Consider the following 21,261-nt stretch of genomic DNA (forward strand, 5'->3'; position numbering starts at 1 on the left):
CTACTAAAGATCTTTTACTCATTAACGAATATAAAGCAACCAAAGATGTTCGATTTGCACATGACAGGATTGAGTTTCTAGTACAAGATAACATCAAGTAGAGGAGGTGGCTACATGGTTGCTCCGGGGAGCAACGGATCTTCCGACATTTCAAGAGATAACTTTGAGAGTGACCCTAAAGGTTACTTTGACAAACTGCATGGTAGTGGACAGGACAGCAAGTAACTTTGGTCTTTGTAATTCACTCTTTATGCAGTGAACATGCTTATGGTTGGTTGTTATTACCAAATAATTATCTAGTGATCAAATATAATCATGTTTTTCTATTTCATACTTCTTCATTCCTCATGTATTCACAATGATGATCATATATATATCGCTATAATCATGCAATAAGTTCATTAGGAGACTCTAATTCAAATAAGTGGTTGATTAATTAATTAACTCTTATGGTTCTCTCTGTCTCTAATTCAGCCTTCTGATCGTTTGACTTTCTGAACTCTTAATCGTTCATGGGACATTTAAACAGAGTGAAATAATCAAATAAGATATACACATGAAAAAAGGTTTTCTTTGGAGTTTACTTCAAAATTACAAGAAACCAGAAGATCATTGTTGATTCATGTCCTGACATGGAAACGAAAAAGGAGAGAGATGAACAGTGATGAAGGCCAAAAGAGACATAATAGTACATGTTCAGAGAGAAAGACCAGATTCTTCATCCTCGTCGAGAGATGAAGTGTAGGTAAAGTAGAAAGTCCAGATCAAACCTTTGTCCTGGTGTTTTTCTATTTCATCCTTCTTCATACCTCATGTATTAACAAAGATTATCAACTATACATGCTATAATCAAGCAATAAGTTCATTAGGAGACTCTAAAATCTAAATAATTTTCTAGTGTACAATTCAGTGATTCTAATTCAAGCAAGTGGTTGTGGTTGATTAACATTTACTCTTATTGCTCCCAAGTCATCCTATTGATCATGAAACATGAAATTTTTTGGTGTTTAATTTAAATTACAATAAACCAGAAGATCATATTGTTGATTCATGTCCTGCCTGACATGGAAACGGAAAAGGAGAGAGACGAACACTGATGAAGGCTAAAAGAGACATAATAGTAGTACATGTTCAGAGAGAAAGACCAGATTCTTCATCCTCCCATAGCTGAGACGTTTCCTTGCTTTGACTCCATTGAGCATCTCACTCCTCCCTTCCTCTTATTCATTGGAGGTAAACCTGAGGACAACAATAATCAAGATTCACAACTCTAACACTAATGACTTCCAAATTTAGTGAAGCAAATTAAAGTTGGTTCTAGCTCATTTTTAAATCTCATTCCACACAACAATCAGTCAGCAAAATTCATATACTCGTCTGATTGGTTCTGACCACAGCCGAACTCTTAGATCAAAATAGTTTTTGACTTCTTGTTTATTCTCCACCAAACTACTAAAGATCTTTTATTCATTAACGAATATAAAGCAACCAAAGATGTTCGATTTGCACATGACAGGATTGAGTTTCTAGTACAAGATAACATCAAATAAAGAATGTTTAGAAGAAGATAAAAAAGGGAGAGAACTTTCCAAGAACAGGAGCAGAGACGGAGAAGGTGGGCTTGATATACTCTATATACTAAATCACAAGTCAGTCAACCAATTCTATTGTGACACATGGAAAATATTTCTTTTAATTCAATAAAGTTAATTAATCATCAACATAATAATTAAAATTTAAATCGATTACAAAATCAAATAACTGTATAAAATAACCATCTCTATAAGGAATTCCACGTTCCCTATTCTCATGGCATGATTTCAAACTAATTATCCTTAGAAAAGAACAAATAATTAACTTTCTTTCTTTTTCTATATTCTCCGAATTTCTCTGTTTTCATCCTCTTTTGTAATCTTTATCTTAATCTCCAATTGTTTCGTTTTTTTTTTGGTTGAGTGTAGCATCAAGACTCGACATAGCTTTATGCTTTCTTTTCTCAGTCAAAGTTATCTTTCTCTACTTCTCAGAGTAATGCTACTATTATTTTTGTATGATTGTGTTTGGTTTGGTCGTTAAAAAAAAGGGTTTTATTCTGTTTGAAGTGTTTCTTATGGATTCAGAGCCGGTCTTAGAAAGAAGTGTGCTAGAAGCAAAGACAAAAAAATTTGGCTTATTAATTATAAATGAAAAAAGATTGTAAAAACTAATAGGGGACAGCTTTCGAACCTGACACCATTTACTGTCTATAGCTATGCATTAACCAACTTAGCTAAAACAACTTTAGTAAAAATGTGGCCGATTTTATTCTTATTAATTGGCGGCCGGAAGTATATACTAGTGTTTGAGCAACAACACTGCACAAATATATCTAAAAATCAGACTACAGAATACTAAAGGTAAATATTTAACACATCTCTTTTTGTTTACATGGAAAGTTCTAACCTTATTGTTAATTTTTTTAATGTTATTAAGTTGGGTGAACTTTTCAGTTTATCATGGATATATGACAAAGTAAAACTAACTAACCTTGCCATTGATAAACGTGAAGATGGCATATTGTGATGTTGTGTGTGACGAGATTAAGGTAATATGGTAAATAGAGGTAGTGTAGCTTATTATTGCTGTTAGTTTTTCTAGATTTACTATCCACAATTTCTAGAATTATTTTCCCGTACAGACTCGAACACTAGTATATGTCTAATTAGTAAAACATCTGTATTTCTTCATTATGAATTAATTACACAGACAAACACACTATTAATGAGTCTATTTGCGAGTTTCGAAGGATACGATTATGCTTTCTGTCTAGCAAACCAAATAGGTAAATAATAGTAAGATAAGTTTTAAGTTTATCATCCACAAAACAAACAGAAGGTTGCATAGTATTATCACATGATTGATAAACACCAAAGAGCTTCTAATTAGTCTCTTGAGAGAGAAATTCATTACATCAACATCCGCTCCTTCTCAAAAGGACTGTGACCCCTCTCCCTCCTTGGCCCTGGCCTTCTGCGTCATAAGAGCCCAGGCCTTCTGCTTCTTAAGAGCCCTGGCCTTCTGCTTCTTAAGAGCCCTGGCCCTCTGCTTCTTAAGAGCACTGAGCTTCTTTGTCATCGCATTGAGCCTCCACTCAGTCATATAAAAATCCATCTTCTCCTGGATCTCGTCGGCAAACTCAAGCATTTGAGCTACAGAAACAATAAAAGACGAATTCATGAGAAGATTAATGAACCTTGAAAGTAAAGAATCAAGAAAAACGTGTTATGCACCTGGGGCACAATAGCCACAATGAGTTTCACCGGGGGGACGGGGAGGGTTACTTCTGGCTGTTGTGGGTACGAGCATAGTATTTATTTTGAATCCGTCGACTTCACTTCCATCAAGATTCATGGCACTAGCTTCTCCTTCTTCTTCGGAAAAATAGATACTAGTCATCTTGTCGAGGAGATCAACGTCAACATGTATTATAACTCCACAAGAAGAGAAATGTGCAGTCAAAGCCTCCTCGACTTCATCTTCAAGAAGGGAGGGGTCATACCCCACAACGCAAATGCCAAACCTACTGCAGTAATTTGTTGCATGTTATCAACATGCACAACATTTTTACAGGATGCAAAAGAAAACAAAAAAATGGTATCAACTTACAATCTTTTGTCATTTAGTAGCTCATTTATAACAAAATATTTATATTCTGATTCCGCCTGGTATTCCTCATCTTCTTCCTCGGGTGCAAACTTAACAAGGGCATTCCAACCTCCCATGTCACTTCCATTAAGTTGCAGCGCTTTCTCTTTTGCGCCCTCTCCAAAAATAGTAACAAAAGCACGACTGCAACAAAGAACAATTAATTTTCAATTAGCACACAACACAAATATTATATTATTATGTCACAAATATTAAGAGACACAAACCTGTCCAAAAGAAGCTCTGTGGGGAAATCAACTCTACTAACATGGCCACATGATTTGAAGAGATTAACCAATTTAATCCTCATTTCATTCTCAGTGTCCTTATTAAATCTGTATCCTTCAACAGATATCCTAACCCTAATTCGCAGGAGATGCAATGAAAAAAATATCAACACATACAAATATCTTCTCACAAAATAAATAAATAAAGCATCAATCAATTACCACGGATCGATGGCTTTATCCTTAGCAGCAGCCTCACTATCGAACGGTGCCTAAAATACAACATACAATTTTTCTTAATTTCTGATTAACAAAAGAGATCTGAGTAAGAAGAATCCTTACTAATAAAAGGGACCTTTTGAGGCTCCATAGAGCGTCCACATCAGCAAAAAAAACTTCTCCCAAAAGATGACACGTGGCATAAAATATAGTTTTACACTTTAATATTACTAATTTTTGCAAATTATAAATAATATGTAAACATACAGCATAAAAAATAGAAAAACTACATTAAACATATGTAAGATTACCATTTTTCACTTGAAAAAAAGACGGCTTATCTCCATAATGTAACATTACCATTTTATAAAAAAAAACAAAAAACATTATATATAATTTCGAAAATAATAAATATATGTAAACATACAACATAAAAAATGGAAATACTACATTAAACATATGTAAGATTACCATTTTATATTTAAAAATAACAATAATATGTAAACATACAACATAAAAAAAATGGAAAAACTACATTAAACATATGTAAGATTTCCATTTTTTACTAAAAAAAAGCGGCTTATCTCCATAATGTAACATTACCATTTTATAAAAAAAGAAAAGAAACATAAATATAACTATTTGACTATTTGTCCAAGTTCTTCTATTAAACATTGCCGTTTTACATTAAAAATGTAAAAATACATTAAGATTTAAACATCTATCTAAAAATATAAAATATAGATATTAACTAAATATAAAGTATAAGAAAGAGAAATACTCAATATATATAAAAATAAATAATAAGTAAATATTATAAATATATAAATATACGAATTATATATACAATAATAAGTACATGCACAATTTTTAAAAAATGGAAAGAGTACATTAAATATTAAACATATATCTTAAAATGTAAAATATAGATATTAAGTAAATAAAAAGTATAAGAAAAAGAAATACACAACTTAAAAACAATGGAAAAAGTATATTAAGATTTAAACATCTATCTTAAAATATAAAATATAGATATTACGCAAATAGAAAGTATAAGAAAAGGAAATACACAATTTAAAAAATGGAAAAAGTACATTAGTATTTAAACATCTATCTTAAAATGTAAATCTATCTTAAATTATAAAATTATTAGTAATATAGAAAGTATAAGAAATAGAAATACACAATATAAAGAAAAATAAATAATAAGTAAATATATATTATAAGAAAATACCCAATTTAAAAAATGGAAAATTACATTATGATTTAAAAATATATCTTAAAATTTAAAATATAGATATTACGTAAATAGAAAGTATAACAAATGGAAATATACAATTTAAAAAAAAAAGGAAAACGTATATTAAGATTTAAACATCTATCTTAAAATGTAAAATAGAGATATTAAGTAAATAAAAAGTACAAGAAATAGAAATACATATACAGGAAATAAAATAATAAGTAAATAATACAAATATATAATATATGAATTATATATATAATAATAAGTAAATACACAATTTTTTTAAAAAATGGAAAAAGTTCATTAAGCATTAAATATTCTTACTAATAAAAGGGACCTTTTGAGGCCCATAGAGCGTCCACATCAGCAAAAAAAACTTCTCCCAAAAGATGACACGTGGCATAAAATATAGTTTTACACTTTAATATTACTAATTTTTGCAAATTATAAATAATATGTAAACATACAGCATAAAAAATAGAAAAACTACATTAAACATATGTAAGATTACCATTTTTCACTTGAAAAAAAGACGGCTTATCTCCATAATGTAACATTACCATTTTATAAAAAAAACAAAAAACATTATATATAATTTCGAAAATAATAAATATATGTAAACATACAACATAAAAAATGGAAATACTACATTAAACATATGTAAGATTACCATTTTATATTTAAAAATAACAATAATATGTAAACATACAACATAAAAAAAATGGAAAAACTACATTAAACATATGTAAGATTTCCATTTTTTACTAAAAAAAAGCGGCTTATCTCCATAATGTAACATTACCATTTTATAAAAAAAGAAAAGAAACATAAATATAACTATTTGACTATTTGTCCAAGTTCTTCTATTAAACATTGCCGTTTTACATTAAAAATGTAAAAATACATTAAGATTTAAACATCTATCTAAAAATATAAAATATAGATATTAACTAAATATAAAGTATAAGAAAGAGAAATACTCAATATATATAAAAATAAATAATAAGTAAATATTATAAATATATAAATATACGAATTATATATACAATAATAAGTACATGCACAATTTTTAAAAAATGGAAAGAGTACATTAAATATTAAACATATATCTTAAAATGTAAAATATAGATATTAAGTAAATAAAAAGTATAAGAAAAAGAAATACACAACTTAAAAACAATGGAAAAAGTATATTAAGATTTAAACATCTATCTTAAAATATAAATTATAGATATTACGCAAATAGAAAGTATAAGAAAAGGAAATACACAATTTAAAAAATGGAAAAAGTACATTAGTATTTAAACATCTATCTTAAAATGTAAATCTATCTTAAATTATAAAATTATTAGTAATATAGAAAGTATAAGAAATAGAAATATACAATATAAAGAAAAATAAATAATAAGTAAATATATATTATAAGAAAATACCCAATTTAAAAAATGGAAAATTACATTATGATTTAAAAATATATCTTAAAATTTATAATATAGATATTACGTAAATAGAAAGTATAACAAATGGAAATATACAATTTAAAAAAAAAGGAAAACGTATATTAAGATTTAAACATCTATCTTAAAATGTAAAATAGAGATATTAAGTAAATAAAAAGTACAAGAAATAGAAATACATATACAGGAAAATAAATAATAAGTAAATAATATAAATATATAATATATGAATTATATATATAATAATAAGTAAATACATAATTTTTTAAAAAAATGGAAAAAGTTCATTAAGCATTAAACATCTATCTTAAAATATAAAATATATGATAAAAGTAAATACACAATTTAAAAAAATGGAAAAAGTACATTAAGATTTAAATATCTATTTTAAAATATAAAATATGGATATTACGTAAATAAAAAATATAAGAAATGGAAATAAACATTTTAAAAAATGGAAAAAGTACATTAAGATTTAAACATCGATCTTAAAATGTACATCTATCTTAAAATGGTAGTAAATTATATAAAAATGGAAATACCACATTTAACAAAAAAAAATAAAAATGTATAGTTTTACATCAAGAAAGTCCCTATAAAACTCATTATTCCATCAACATCAACCTCACACTATCAAGGAAAACTTCAAAGCACTCGAGCAAAGAAATGGTTCCACCATCAACTCTTGCCGTCCCAAAAACCTTTAATGGCCTTGAAAGAGATTTTTTATAACAACGAACTTTTTGTTAGGTGGATTCATTGTTGGGAAACCCGCAACTTTCAAAAACCAAACTTATTCATGGGAATTGAATTGCTTTTCATAGACTCAAAGGTATTCTTACAAATTTAAATTAATCAAATCCATAATTTTATTGTTAATATCCGTACTAACTCTTTCATGATCAAACCATTACAGTTAATAATCATTCAAGCGTTTATCCCGAAACACTTCCTTCCTCGCCAAATCAGGTATTGGTTCATGTTGGTTTAGTATTGTTTTTGGTTTATTAACCAGTTTAGGATGGTCCTATTGTAAATATAATTTAAGTTGGTTTAGCATATATTATGCTTAAAATAACTTAAATTAAATAATAGTAATATTATGCTTAAAATATAATTTTAGAGAGCTTTCAAATATAGTTTACAGAACATTATAGGTGATGAATTTAATTTATTAAATTCGTTTATTACTTAAAACTAAGTTTTTTAAAAACATACTGAGTTATAAATATGAGTACAACATGAAGACAAAAATATAAATATTTGATTTTCAAGATAAGAAATTCAGCTTTTATTCAGTTACTCAATATATAATATCTTAATTTGTTTTTTAAATATACATAATTTATATATATAAATTAATCTTCCAAACTTAAACTAATATATTATATATGAATAATGTTTTTAAATAAAAATAATTTCTGATTTAAAAAATAAAAACAACAAATGGTTATTTTCAAATAATGGATGTAATTTACATTATACTATCATTTAACAAGTATTAGATACTTTTTGATATATCATTATTTTCTATTTCCAGAAAACAATAAATTGTTAAACATCAATATCATCTAGGTTAAGTATATGAACAACACAAATTCAAACATAACAAAAAATATTTACATAAACATTATAATACAATAATTTAATCAAAAATACAATTAAAAAAAACAATATTCAAAAGAATAGTTATATACTTAATATTTGAAAATCAAAGATATTTTTGCTAAAATTTTACTTACCTGGCCAAGGAGATCTTCCATCTTTTTACGGATCGATAGATTGTTGAGTATGTGGTCGAACCGAAAATACTCTGCAGTTTAATTAAATATCTAAAACATTTATTCAAATACTCAACAAATAGTTTTGCTAAATATGATAACTAGATAGCCAACAAAATTACAAAAAAATATTTAAACAGTAAAAAATATGTTACTTTAACGTGTTAAAATTTAAAAATAAATTTTAATTATGACATGCATCTTAACATTTATATAAATATATATCATAACCTAAATATAAATAATTTAACAACTTAAATTAGAAAAAAATAAAAATCCCGGGCGTAGCCCGGGTTAATCCCTAGTTCATAATGAGAAGAAGATTACCTTGGGGGCAATTACCCTGCTAGAGTACGTGTCCATCGATATGATTAGGGTTTTAGAGAAGGAGTAGGAAGGTACTTATAGTCGGCTTATTCTTCTGGTCTGGCCCATAGCCCATAGGTCCGTCTTTCCCATTCTTTTTTTTTTAATATAAAACTAGATTCTGACCCGCCCTTAAAAAGGCGGGTATATGTTTTGTTTTATATTTTTAGAAGTTTAATTTTGTTTTCTTTTGTAATAATCATATTTATGTTTTTTTTATAATAATATTTGTGTAAACTATCTTTTTAATTATTCGTAAGAGGTTTTGACAATTGCATTGAATTTGTGATGTTGTATTACTATACATTTGTGCCATAGCGATTTCACACATTAATCTTATACTTTATTCCTAAACAGTTATTAATTTTTTAAATAACAAAGTCTAGTTATAATTTTATTTAGTAATCAAATAATAATCTAGATTTTGACCCGCGCTTTAAAAACGCGGATATGTTTTGATTTATTATTTTTACAAAATTTGAATAGTGTTAATTATTTTTATAGGATACAACATGATTATTTGAAACATTAAAATTTTACAGTTTTGCAAAATCAGGACATGGATTTTTTTACAAATTTTTATGTTTTTTAAATATGTTAAATATTTTTGGCAATGATAAATTTTGTACATGTGGAAGACTTTATATTTTGCTAAACAGGTTAAATATGATAACATATCTTGTATATCATTTTTGTATGAACATAAAAAGTCGATAGTTTTTGTGCATAAAAAATAAATTTGAGCACAATGATATAAAACAATAGCAGTGTTTTGAAACCTAAACCGGCTAGACTGTGACTCGCACTTCTAACAGGTTCCAGATTGTGCTTAAATCGGATTTGAGTTAAACCGATAAATCTGGTAAAAAACGGTTAAAAACCATGAAAATTTGCTAAAACCGATGATCCGGTTTATATTTAAACATGGTTTTATGAAATTCAAGTAAAAAAATACAATTGTTTTTAAAAAAATCATAAAAATAATATTATTTTAATATCTATATAAATATATTAGTTTTCATTACATTTATTTATTATTTTTAAAATTTTCATTATATTTTCATATAGTTTTTAGATTCTGAAATAAAAATTTATAATAATAATTTTATATATACACATATATGTGTATATATATAATTACTTAATTTAAAATTAAATTAAAATTTGAAACTTGATTGGACTGGTCTGACCATTGATCCGATGCCAATGCCCGGTCCTGTTTTCAAAACATTGAGCAATAGATAATTACTTTTCAATATTAAATATTTGAATAACATTTTTTTACACATCAATTTGATTAATTTAAAACCTAGACAAACATAAGCTTTGAAACTGGTATTACATATGATGCGTTGCAGTTCATGTACTAATGATTTACTTTGTCTTAGTGCATTGAGATGATGTTATTTTTACAGAATGTCACGTGTTCAATCGAATTACAACACTTTTTGTTTTTTTTTTCTAAATAATTTCTTTTATGAATGGCACTATTGTAAATATATCTTCATCTTCCTTATGATAGCTTCTAGGTTTCTGCAAAAACATTTCCATGGCCGTCATAAAAAAAGTTATCATTATAGGCTGCAATATTGCGGTTTTCTTTTAGATCCTTCATCAATTTTGTAGATCTGGTATATAAATTCCATTCCAAACATTTAAAACCCAGGAAAATGGATTATTTTTACAAAACCAATTTATTAACCGAATTTGGCAAAATTGCCACGGTAACTCTCCGCCGAGCGCTCCATCACCGAGCAATCGATCACCACGCCCGCGTTTCTGAACCTAAAAATATGTCTGTTTTTGTGATTCAACCTACGAAAATTTGTGTTTGTATCATACTTACACAAATTGTTAGTTATATGAAATTGTACGATTTGAAGTTAAAGTTAGTCGACAGTTTGAGAGAGAGAGATAAATGAGTCCGGAATATTTTGCTAATTGAATTAGTAGTTACAATATTTGTATAAACGCATAAAAGTCAGTTATAATTGATATTTAGAAGATGGTTATAAAATATGTTGGACACAACCTTTATCAACTGGTCATACTGCTGTTTTAATAGAATAGATAACATCTAATAAAGAATGTTTAGAAGAAGATAAAAGGAAAAAAACTTTACCAAGAACAGGAGCAGAGACAGAGACGATGGGCTTGGGATGGAGAGCAGGAGGAGCGACAGAGATGGGGGGGGGGGGGGGGGGGGGGGGGGGGGAGCAGAGGCTGTGAAGCTATATGAAAACTATGATCTTATCTCATTAAAACCTAATGTTTGACCTTAAATTTACAGGAGCACTGATTATCATTTAGGAAATGGGTAAGTTTTAGTGCTTTTATCAGATTCTGTTTGATTTAATTGTTTCTTTGAACCAACCTTTTGGGATCTCCAATCGAGGTGGTGGGGTTTCCATCAAACATCTTCTTAATAATAGTCAAGAAACTCAAATTTAATCTCATAATAAACCTTAATTTGGTATATGAAAGCTATATGAAAGCTACGATCTTATCTCATTAAAACCTAATGTTTGACCTTAGATTTACAGGAGCACTGATTATCATTTAGGAAATGGGTAAGTTTTAGTGCTTTTATCAGATTCTGTTTGATTTAATTGTTTCTTTGAACCAACCTTTTGGGATCTCCAATCGAGGTGGTGGGGTTTCCATCAAACATCTTCTTAATAATAGTCAAGAAACTCAAATTTAATCTCATAATGAACCTTAATTTGGTACATATCCATAAGGTCGCCAGTTGAAACTTTTGATATCACAGTTTTTAGGCTTAATTTTGACCTTTTTGGAAGTAGTTTTTCAACTTTTCTAAGCACCCCTACATTTTTCGGTATTTGTACGAATGTTTGTTACCTAAGTGTATATGGCTTTATGCCATTTATTATATGTGGTATGCGATGCCCCTCCCCACATTTTTTTAGATAACTCAGGATCATGTATGCTTGTATTCATCTGTATTAGAGTTTAGAATTTTTGTTCCGCAATGGATTATACTGAACAAGGAGCAATTCTTACGAGGAATAATGTTAATTCTAACACATTTAATCTCGTTTAAGTTACCACATACACATTCCATTATGTTATGGAATGCTGACTCAAAACTACAACACTTCATGTGTTAGTTTTTATCAAATTGGTTTGAGATTTCATATTGTCTCTACGTAAACCAATATTGCTACAACATTCGCCAGGCCTGCTACGATGTGTGTCAGCTTTTGGAACTATCCACTGAACTTCTTTTAAGCATGTTGCTTGCTGAAGCTAATTTATAATTTCATATGAATATTAGGCTTTCATAGTTCTTTTTCTCAATCACTTTCGCATTATGTTCACAGTGGTGAATGTCATATGCTTTGTGATTTGCATATTTGACTTACTTGAAAGTCAATTCATATGACTCATAGTCTTTGCTTGTGAGAGATATATTTTATTCGAAAATTTCCAATTTTACCTACAGACCTAATATATCAAATTAATTGATGTACATAGGCTTGGCCAACATGTAATGGTGCTGTGTGGATCCATGGATGGCCATTGGCTATTTCAGGATTCTAATGGTACAAAACAAGGAGATGTGGGTTACATAAAAATCAGGAAACGCATGGAAACTCTCACAGAATTTTTCAAGATGAGTTGAGGAAGGAGAAGACAAATAAACACCATATAAGCACGGAACAATCCTCTTCAAATAGGGCTAAACCTGACAACAACAAATCAATGAGTTAGGAAGGGTTTGATAGCTGATAATGAGTTAGACCTAACAACAACAAATCAATGAGCGATAGCTGATAATGATTTTTACCAGTATTAACTTACTTACTTGGATAGTCACTTCTAAAGTGTATTGTGCTCCGAATGATAAACCATCAGGTTGTTGTTGCCATTGAGTTTTGAGATGTTGCTCATCATTTGATAAATCTGAATCTCCTCTTGATATACGCCCACAACAGATCCACCTGCGCATATTCTTCTTCAAATACACAGATACTCCTCACACCTTTGTAGCTCCTGCAAACCGTTCAAACCAAACCAACTCGGTATGTATATACATAAAAGAGAAACTATCTTGTATCACTTGAAACATTTAACGAGTTAGAATAATATCACAGGGAAGGAAACTACTAGTTCATTTTCAAGTTAAGAGCGCTTTCATCTCACTACCTCCCAAAATTGAAAACAAGTAAAAAGCAACCACTTCTTACAAGTGGTTAAGTAGATAGGATTCATGTATATAATAAAACAATCAAACAGAACACAGAAACGTTTTATCAAATGGTCTTCACAAAAAGTAGGCGTACCAGAACAATGCGTTGGAAATCTCTCGATTTGCATTGTATACACAAAAAATATTGCCTATTTAAGGATCTACCATTCGACAATGTGCTTAAAATTTAATGACTTTAATACCCCTATATCCTACGCGTATCCCACAACCATCATCTTCTTCACCACCTCTAGACTCCTTCGCCAACGTAATCAACCAGCACCACTTGTTATGGCCCCAAGCTAGGGTTATATGCCGCCGATTCCACGTACATCCTCTGTACACTTTCTGTACATAGAAGCAGTAGAAAATCGAGAGAGTTTGATCTTTTATCTTTACCAGCGGTCAAATATGTGTGTTTTGGCCAAAGTAATGGTTAAGCTGAGACTTTTTTGTGTAGAAATGAGAGAATAGTGAATTTGCTTGGTGAAGGCGGAGAGAGAGAAGACAAATGTGCAAACGACCGGCGGCAGAGGGACGCCGAGTTTGGGTGGTTAAGCTGAGAATGGCAAAAAAACTGAAATCAAAAGATGGGGTCAACTTGAAAAGATCCAAGAAGCAGTAGAAAATCGAGAGAGTTTGATCTTTACCTATACCAGCGGTCAAATCTGTGTGTTTTGGCCTAAGTGGTGGTTAAGCTGAGACTTATCGAGGGTTCGGTTGTCTCTTGATCTTCAGTGTAGAGATGAGAGAAGAGTGAGTTTGCTTGGTGAAGGCGGAGAGAGAGAGAAGACAGATGTGCAAACGACCGGCGGCAAAGACAAAAACCCTACATGGAAGAAGTCCTCTCTTTATGGGATATCAACTGAAACCCTACATTCCTTTTTGTTTGTTTTCGTTGGAAAAAGACAAAAAACTTGATTTTCTTAAAATATGTTTTTTGTCTCAACGTTTCTATCACAAAAGGCAACACTCTTTGTGTTCAATAAAAATAAAAGCAATACTATTTACTCGAAGAAAGATAAATCTGTTGAGATTATAAAAAGTAACCATTTTTCGAATTGACAAGGGCACAGCCGTCATTTTACAAACACTTTTTTTTCTTTTTTGCTGCAGTAGCGTTCTAGATACGCCTGCTAAAAGCTACGAACATCATCCTCGTATTTTCTCTTTATTACAAATTCATGCTCGTTTCTTTAATTCAACTCTGGGCATGTTCGTTTCTGGGTCTCAGCGACCCGCGGCCCGCAGACTGTAATTTTTAGCGATTATGGTAAATACCCTGCGACCATACATCGTAAATTACAGAAATACCCTTTCTGTTTGTAAGAATCACAAATAACCCAACCATAAATTAACTCTTTCTCCTCTTCTGATTTTATTCACAGTCGGCAAAAAAATCTGCATCTAGTAGCTCTTTTCTGAAAACTTCCATTCACCGTTCTTGAGTAACACCTAGCAGCTCATTCTCTAATCGAACCGTTTCCGTCGGATCCATTGCTTTCCGAAGGTTTGCTCTCTACCCTTCTTTCTCTGTCTCTGAGTTTTGAGAATAGCTATGATGATTGTCTCTGAGTTTACTTTTGTGCTTATAAAGATGATGATTCTTATGAAAAAGATCAGTTTCTATTCATATGAAAATTTATATTTCAATTTGATCTTTGTACAAAGTGTTATGTGGATTTGATATGTATATTGTTTCTGGCTATAAATGATAAATAAAGTGATAAATTTTACAACTATGATATCATTATGATGATTTTTGATTTTCTTTTTAGGTTTGGAAGTGAACAACAACAAGAACAATGACGCAACTACTAATCGCACGACTATGAAACGAACATAACTTGCGACATAGAGTCGCAGTCTCAGATCGCTGGTCGCGGGTCGCTGTGACGTTCAAACGAACAGAGACCGTCGCGTCTTCTTCTTCTTCTTCCAGAAAACCACCTCAGCTCTCAAAGCAATCTTCAAGCCGTCTTCTTCCTCCTCCTTCGATTTCGTCCTCCGAAGTTCTAGGAACCAAATAAATTATCTAATGATCAAATAAAATGATGTTTTTCAATTTCATCCTTCTTCATTCCTCGTGTATAAACAAAGATCTCATCAAATATAATCATTAAAATAAGTTCATCAGAAGACTCTATAATCTAAATAATTCTCTGGCGTAGTGGTAGTGGTTGATTAACATTAACTCTTACGCAATGTGAATGAGTGTAAGCTTCGTTGCCCGAACACGATTGGTGCTGACCACACTAGGTGCTACCGCGTGCCTGATACCAAGCAGATCAAGAATTGACTTTGGAGCCAACAAGAAAATATTTATTTTAGGGGCTGAATAAATTAAGTTTCTCTCTAGTTCTGGTGGCAAAAGCTAGATGTATAACAGCAGGAAGTTATAGATTCGAATAACATGGGAACACCTTTTAATATTTTCCTGTTTTATTTAGATCATGGACCAAAAATTTTTTTTTGCTTCTGGACCCGAAATTGTCAGGCCCGGCCCTGCTCTTACGGGCTCTTTAAATCATCCTTTTGATCGTTTCGTTTCATCGGACAGATTGTGAAACATTCATATAAAATACACATTAAATTTTTGTGTTCATTTAACAACAAGAAACCAGAAGATCATTGTTGATTCAAGTCCTGACATGAAATGGAAAATGAGAGAGATGAACACTGATGAAGACTAAAAGAGACATATATAATAGTAGTACATGTTCATGTTCAGAGAGAAAGACCAGATTCTTCATCCTCGTCCAGAGATGAAGTGTAGGTAAAGTAGAACGTCCAGATCAAACCAAACACTCCCAAAAGAATCCACCCCAAGAGGTTGTTGCTCAGTCCAAATGGTAGTCCGGTTCCTTCCGTGGACATCCTGTCATCCACCAACGCCATGGCCGGGTTGCTCATCACAGCCGTCAAAGCTGCTGTAGCCGCCGCGGAAACTCCAGCCCCCACGGCTGAGACGTTTCCTTGCTTTGGCTCCATTGAGCATCTCACCCCTCCCTTCCTCTTCCCCATTGGAGGCAAACCTGAGCAGCAATAATCAAAATTCGCAACTCTAAAACCAGACCAGTTACTTACAAATCCAGTATGGTTCTTGCAAGCTCTGGTCTATACATTTTTAAAATCACACAACAGTCAACAGGAAAATTCCAAATACTCTTCTGGTTTGTTCTGACCATGCTAGAACCTTTTAGATCAAAATGTTTCTTGACTTTTTGTTGACTCTACACCAAACTACTAAAGTTCACTCACTCAACGAATATAAAATCAACCAAAAGATATTCTCTTTGCACATGACTGGATCAAGTTCCAAGTAATAAGATGAGATCTTAAAAAGAATGTAAGAAGAAGATTTACCAAGAACAGGAGCGGAGATGGCGAGGGTGGGCTTGAGAAGGAGAGCAGGACGAGCGACAGAGACGGTGGAAGCAGAGGCAGTGAAGCTAGCCATTTTCTTTTCTAACACAAATACAAACTATCTTCAGTCTGAGATTTTGGTTTCTGTGTTTGTGTTTCTATAGCAACAAGACAACCTTTGATTTCTTTGCTTGTGTTGGCTTTTTGAATCGAACTTAACGACTCAATCAGTGGTGGAAACAATCTCTAAAGAACCTACTCGGATATGATTCTATCCATATTCCACCAATAGCCTCTCTCCACGTGTCATATTTCATCTCTTTCCCTCCTCCCAACACAATCTTTTTCTTTCTTCTCTACTGGTTGTGGATTATATATATAAAAACATAATAAACATTTAAACTGCATCCAAATCATACAAAGCAACACTCCGCTGCTATTAACCAAATCTTGTCATTAAGCTCTCAAAAAATAATTGTGTTGTATTGTATCAAAAAGTACCAAAATTTACATGAGATATTGTAAAAAGAATGAAGCTAATTATAACATCAACAAAGAAATGAATTGAATCGAATCCTAAGTTTTGTGGGAAACTCTGTTTAGAAAAATCAATCGTGAATGTTGCACCGTTGCAAGTATGGGTGATGGTAAGCTACATGTATGTTCCAGTACCGCTTGTATTTGTCTATCCTGATGTCCAGCCATGGCTTCATGATCCCGTCGTAGTGTATAACCGCTGCTTCTTCGATGTCTCCTGCTTTGACTCCTGATTCGTGTCCTAACCCAACCACATTCCATCTCTTCTCCAATGGTATCGCTTGCCCAAAGAATGTCAACCAACCTAGTGGCAAGCTCCCCGCTTTCCAGAGATGTCTTTTTACTCCCTGCACCCAAAAACAAATCACACACGCATACATGTAATTACGATTCCTTTCAGGTTTAAAGCTACACAACACACTTCAACAAGTTTGAAAGGAATGAAATGTTATACCTGGTTGAAGTAGTTCAGGTACACAGATGTCAGATTCTGTCTTCTCCATTCTTTGAGATCAAACAGATTCATCCCAAACGCCCAAGTGCAAGCCTTAGAGTCAAATTTCTCGGCAACCCATGCATCTGAGAAGTTTATGAGTGTGTCCATAGCAATATATGAAGGTTCACCTTCGTGACAAGTCTCTACAGCTCCAATAACTTTCCCATTCATTTTGAGGCTCCACAGGCTACTTAGATCTCTCTGAACTGCTACATCATGGTCAAATAATATGATCTTGTTCAGACCTGGAAAAATATCCGGGAGATAGAAGCGTGCATGGTTGAGCGCTGAAATGACTCGCGGATCACTTGAGTTTTGCTTCATCAGCAATTGAGCATGGTCTAGAGGCAGGACATTCATATCATCAATGTTTAGGATTTGGATTGTTGCTCTGCTAACTGGGTTTAAAATAAACCACATTGAGATTGATGGGTAATTGAGTGAATCCGTCACCACATGGAATACTATCTTTCCCGGGTCCTGCAAGCAGCAATATAAAACGTTAGTATATGTGTGGCTTCAGCAGAAACTTGGAAATATTCTCTTACGTGCTGCATAGACCAAACCACAAGTTTTTGATCAAAAACGGATCCTACATTAAATAAGTGGCTCAAGTAATGATACGAGATAGTGTGCTTGACAATGATAACTGAGTAACAATATGAGTTATTAGTTCTGAAACATGAAAACATAGAACATGACAAGGTGTTCGAACATTAATCCGAAAGAACGAAGTTGTTTATTTAGCAAAGAGCACACACTATGTAACTTCGTTTCCTAGTTCCATTACTGCACAAAATCCTATGATATTAACCACGGTAGAAGCCTAAGGCATTTCTCTAGATATCAAATCCACAAGTATAAAGGAATTAAAACAGAACCTGTTGAGAGAAAGAGAACAAAAGTGAAGCATCTTACCTTTGACGAGGAAATTGTAGAGTTAACAACAACCGCACAGGCCAAAACATTGTCAGAGAAGACAACGTAATGGTAGAGATCAGGATTGATATAACTTTGCTGAAAAGGCTTTGCTCTTTCATGATCCAGGGTAAAGTATTCTGTTGTCAAACGCATTGAGAGGCAGTGAAGTCCTTTTGGGGTAGTCCTTGCTGCAAGGTGCATTAAATGTGCTGCTTGCTTCTTCTGCGCCCGAGCTTGTTCTTCGGATTTATAAGTCATGGCATGGAGTTTGGTAGCAATGGCAGGGCAGTTGTGAAAGACCCGACTGACTTTGTATAATGCAAGTTCCATGGCTTTCAATCTTTGAGGAGAGCTGAAAGAAACAAAACATTTCTGTAAGACTCTTGTAAATCAGCATAATAAGGTTTTTTTTGCTTTGAATTAGATGCCAAAGCTATGGAACAGGAAGTCCTTTGAATCAATAAACATGTGCTTACCTCTTTGACAAATGTTTGTCTTTGGTGGCATCACCGACAGCCCGTTCCAGCTCTTTTGTTCGAACTCTCAACTCCTTCACTATTTGGGAGTTATTCCCAGGCAGGGCCAAATTCAGATAGGCTTTAGCTTGGATGATTTTGTCTCTGATCTCCTTTATCCTATCATCTGTTGCTCGTCCAAGCTGAGCCCTTGAATTCTTTTCACTCTTAGCCAAAGGGCGCTGGAACTTGGTTTTAGGACTAGCTTGAATATCTTTTGCTGAAATTTTCTCCTGAGACAAAGTAAAAAGGAAAACGAAATACATAAACAAAGCAGAGGTCTGACTATCTTGATTCAAAGTCTAATTTTCCATTCCTATTCACAAGTGATGGCAATGTCATTTTTATTTAAAAGATTATCATTGTGAACTGCTTCAAGACAATCACTACTCAAGTACTGAACTGAAATACGCACCGCTGTATCAGAGCTATTGGTTTGCTGTGAAACTAATGACTGCTCCTCCTTTGTTTTGTTACTGTTTCCTGAAACCCGTGGCATCTCCAGATAAGAAAGCTTGCACAGTAATGGCAACAAACAACACAAAGATTGCAAATATATTACCCCCACTAATTTCTGAGAGACCAAGTGTTTTGTCTCGCTCACTAGACTGCGAACCATCATGACTTTTATTAGAAACACTAGACCTAACCACAGGATTCAACTCATCATCCTTCAGAATTCGTTTAGGCTCCTTGAAGCCTTCTCCATCCTGAGTTACAAAGCAAAAAAAAAAATTCAACAAAATGAATGCTCCAACAAGGTCTAAGACTACGATGGGAAGCGAGCAATACCTGTTCAAAGGCGGTGAGTCTAAGATCATCATTCGTCTTATACCTCTGCATAAGAGAGGTAAGCATAAAGCAAAATCAAACAATAGATACTGAAGAGATCCTGAAGAGGATCAAAAGAGAAGAAAACTAGAATACACGTACAATGTCAGACACTTCTTCAATGAACTCTCCTCTATCTGCCAAGAAAACAAAATCAAAACAACTTTCAGATGCGCAATCCAGAAGCTGAGATCACATCAAAGCCTATAGAGATTCCAGAGATTCAATCATCGCAACTGAGCAAGCCTATAGCGATTCCAGAGATTCAATCAAAGCAATTGAGCAAGCCTATAGCGATTCCAGAGATTCAATCAACGCAATGGCTTAGCGATTCCAGAGATTCAAGCAACAGTTCTACAGGTGATACTATTTCCAAATCAATCAATCTAACGTCCGCGAGAGAAAAGAAGAGAGCGAATCAAGAAGAAGCTCACCGACGGAAGTGATGCTCTTGATCCGATTCGAGAGGAAGACAATCGGAGTAACGACGGATAGCAGTAGCAGAGAGAGGATCAAAATCCTCCGCCAGCGACGGATTTGATTCATCAATGTGCGAAACTTCTCTTCATATATTATCTCCTCGTTTCCACTAAGACGAAGCACAGCGCATCCCACACAGATCTCGCGGAGATTCCTTGCTTGATTAACAAGCAATCGAGTACACGATGTAAAAGATTAGGGTTTCAAGATCCTTAAGTGCGATGCGAGAGTCTTCAAATTCTATTTACGCTTTCATCTCGTGCATGTTAGGGGGGGGACTTCTGCTCTTCTTCTTCTTCTTTCTTTTTTTTGCTTACTTAATAAAGAAAAATAAATAATTATAATTTGTATTTATTATTTCTGTTTGGGAAATGGATTGATGAAGTGGCGCTCGGGATCAGGTGCGGGGCGGTGTACATGTGGAAGCATGTGACAATCATACCGTTGATGGAGGCGCAAATTTACTACGGTCGTCTTTCTTCTGATTGGTTCTTCGGGAAGTTCTCCCAAGCAGCCATTTATGTGTGGACACGTTGACTGAGTCTATGGCCCACAACATATTCAATGGTGGAAGTTCGCAGCTTGTACTTTGGAGGAACCATTTGACTGAAGATGCCGGAGTTTACTCAGAATGAAGAGGACTGAAATTAAGCAAAAGGGAAAATAAGTTAATGATAACAAATGTTATGTGTTGCTATTACATAGTGTGGTATTGTTGATCTTATATTTTTGATTTAAAATATCAACAAAGTTTAATATTTGATTGAATTACCACTTTATTTTGAGTAGAACATTTTAGAGATCTGCTGGAACTATAGTTTTTCTTAATAATAATATTTGTTTTTGTTAAAAATATATATATGCACTTGTTTATTTATGGTTCATATTCTTATTTGATTTTTATAATTTCTCTAAAAACTGTATG

The 21,261-nt window shown here is 32.4% G+C and overlaps 3 protein-coding genes and 1 long non-coding RNA gene across 5 annotated transcripts; 1 reads left to right on the forward strand and 3 right to left on the reverse strand.

Annotated features, from left to right (window-relative positions):
- Positions 1–2,806: 2,806 nt before the first annotated feature.
- Positions 2,807–11,118, reverse strand: LOC103848431 (nucleolin 1). The gene is made up of 7 exons (XM_033289716.1): positions 11,100–11,118; positions 8,939–9,061; positions 4,134–4,183; positions 3,912–4,046; positions 3,646–3,828; positions 3,270–3,562; positions 2,807–3,188 (listed from the first exon to the last, which is right to left on the reverse strand). Exons 2-7 carry the CDS (start codon positions 8,972–8,974, stop codon positions 2,968–2,970), a joined length of 918 nt encoding a protein of 305 aa, XP_033145607.1. The 5' UTR covers positions 8,975–9,061; positions 11,100–11,118; the 3' UTR covers positions 2,807–2,967.
- Positions 11,119–11,275: 157 nt separating this feature from the next.
- LOC117133462 lies at positions 11,276–16,001 on the forward strand. Its single transcript, XR_004457291.1, has 2 exons — positions 11,276–14,700; positions 14,969–16,001. It is a non-coding gene; the product is annotated as an uncharacterized LOC117133462 (long non-coding RNA).
- On the reverse strand, positions 15,752–16,816 carry LOC103865053 (photosystem II reaction center W protein, chloroplastic). The gene is made up of 2 exons (XM_009142830.3): positions 16,557–16,816; positions 15,752–16,225 (listed from the first exon to the last, which is right to left on the reverse strand). The coding sequence occupies exons 1-2, from the start codon at positions 16,648–16,650 to the stop codon at positions 15,918–15,920; spliced, it is 402 nt and encodes a 133-aa protein (XP_009141078.1). The 5' UTR covers positions 16,651–16,816; the 3' UTR covers positions 15,752–15,917.
- A 171-nt stretch (positions 16,817–16,987) lies between these two features.
- Positions 16,988–21,249, reverse strand: LOC103865054 (probable galacturonosyltransferase 5). Of its 2 annotated transcripts, XM_009142831.3 has the most exons (9): positions 20,291–21,248; positions 19,959–19,993; positions 19,818–19,862; positions 19,588–19,735; positions 19,441–19,508; positions 18,987–19,258; positions 18,508–18,862; positions 17,548–18,069; positions 16,988–17,440 (listed from the first exon to the last, which is right to left on the reverse strand). In XM_009142831.3, exons 1-9 carry the CDS (start codon positions 20,400–20,402, stop codon positions 17,165–17,167), a joined length of 1,833 nt encoding a protein of 610 aa, XP_009141079.1. In that variant the 5' UTR covers positions 20,403–21,248; the 3' UTR covers positions 16,988–17,164. The 2 variants fall into 2 exon arrangements, with proteins under 2 accessions (XP_009141079.1, XP_033145604.1); XM_033289713.1 differs by lacking the exon at positions 19,818–19,862 and having other exon boundaries at positions 20,291–21,249.
- Positions 21,250–21,261: the final 12 nt, after the last annotated feature.

Source organism: Brassica rapa, chromosome A04 (genome assembly GCF_000309985.2).
Source record: "Brassica rapa cultivar Chiifu-401-42 chromosome A04, CAAS_Brap_v3.01, whole genome shotgun sequence".
Classification (NCBI taxonomy): Eukaryota; Viridiplantae; Streptophyta; class Magnoliopsida; order Brassicales; family Brassicaceae; genus Brassica; species Brassica rapa.

Coding starts and splice junctions, on each gene's coding strand:
- LOC103848431 (XM_033289716.1), bottom strand. CDS start 8,974: ATGGACACGTACTCTAGCAGGGTAATTGCCCCCAAG. Junction 3,829..3,911: donor ACAGAGCTTCTTTTGGACAG/GTTTGTGTCTCT, acceptor TCTTTGTTGCAG/TCGTGCTTTTGTTACTATTT. Junction 3,189..3,269: donor TTGTGGCTATTGTGCCCCAG/GTGCATAACACG, acceptor TTGTTTCTGTAG/CTCAAATGCTTGAGTTTGCC.
- LOC103865053 (XM_009142830.3), bottom strand. CDS start 16,650: ATGGCTAGCTTCACTGCCTCTGCTTCCACCGTCTCTGTCGCTCGTCCT. Junction 16,226..16,556: donor CATCTCCGCTCCTGTTCTTG/GTAAATCTTCTT, acceptor ATTGCTGCTCAG/GTTTGCCTCCAATGGGGAAG.
- LOC103865054 (XM_009142831.3), bottom strand. CDS start 20,402: ATGAATCAAATCCGTCGCTGGCGGAGGATTTTGATCCTCTCTCTGCTA. Junction 19,994..20,290: donor CAAGAGCATCACTTCCGTCG/GTGAGCTTCTTC, acceptor TTTTCTTGGCAG/ATAGAGGAGAGTTCATTGAA. Junction 17,441..17,547: donor ACCTGAACTACTTCAACCAG/GTATAACATTTC, acceptor TTTTGGGTGCAG/GGAGTAAAAAGACATCTCTG.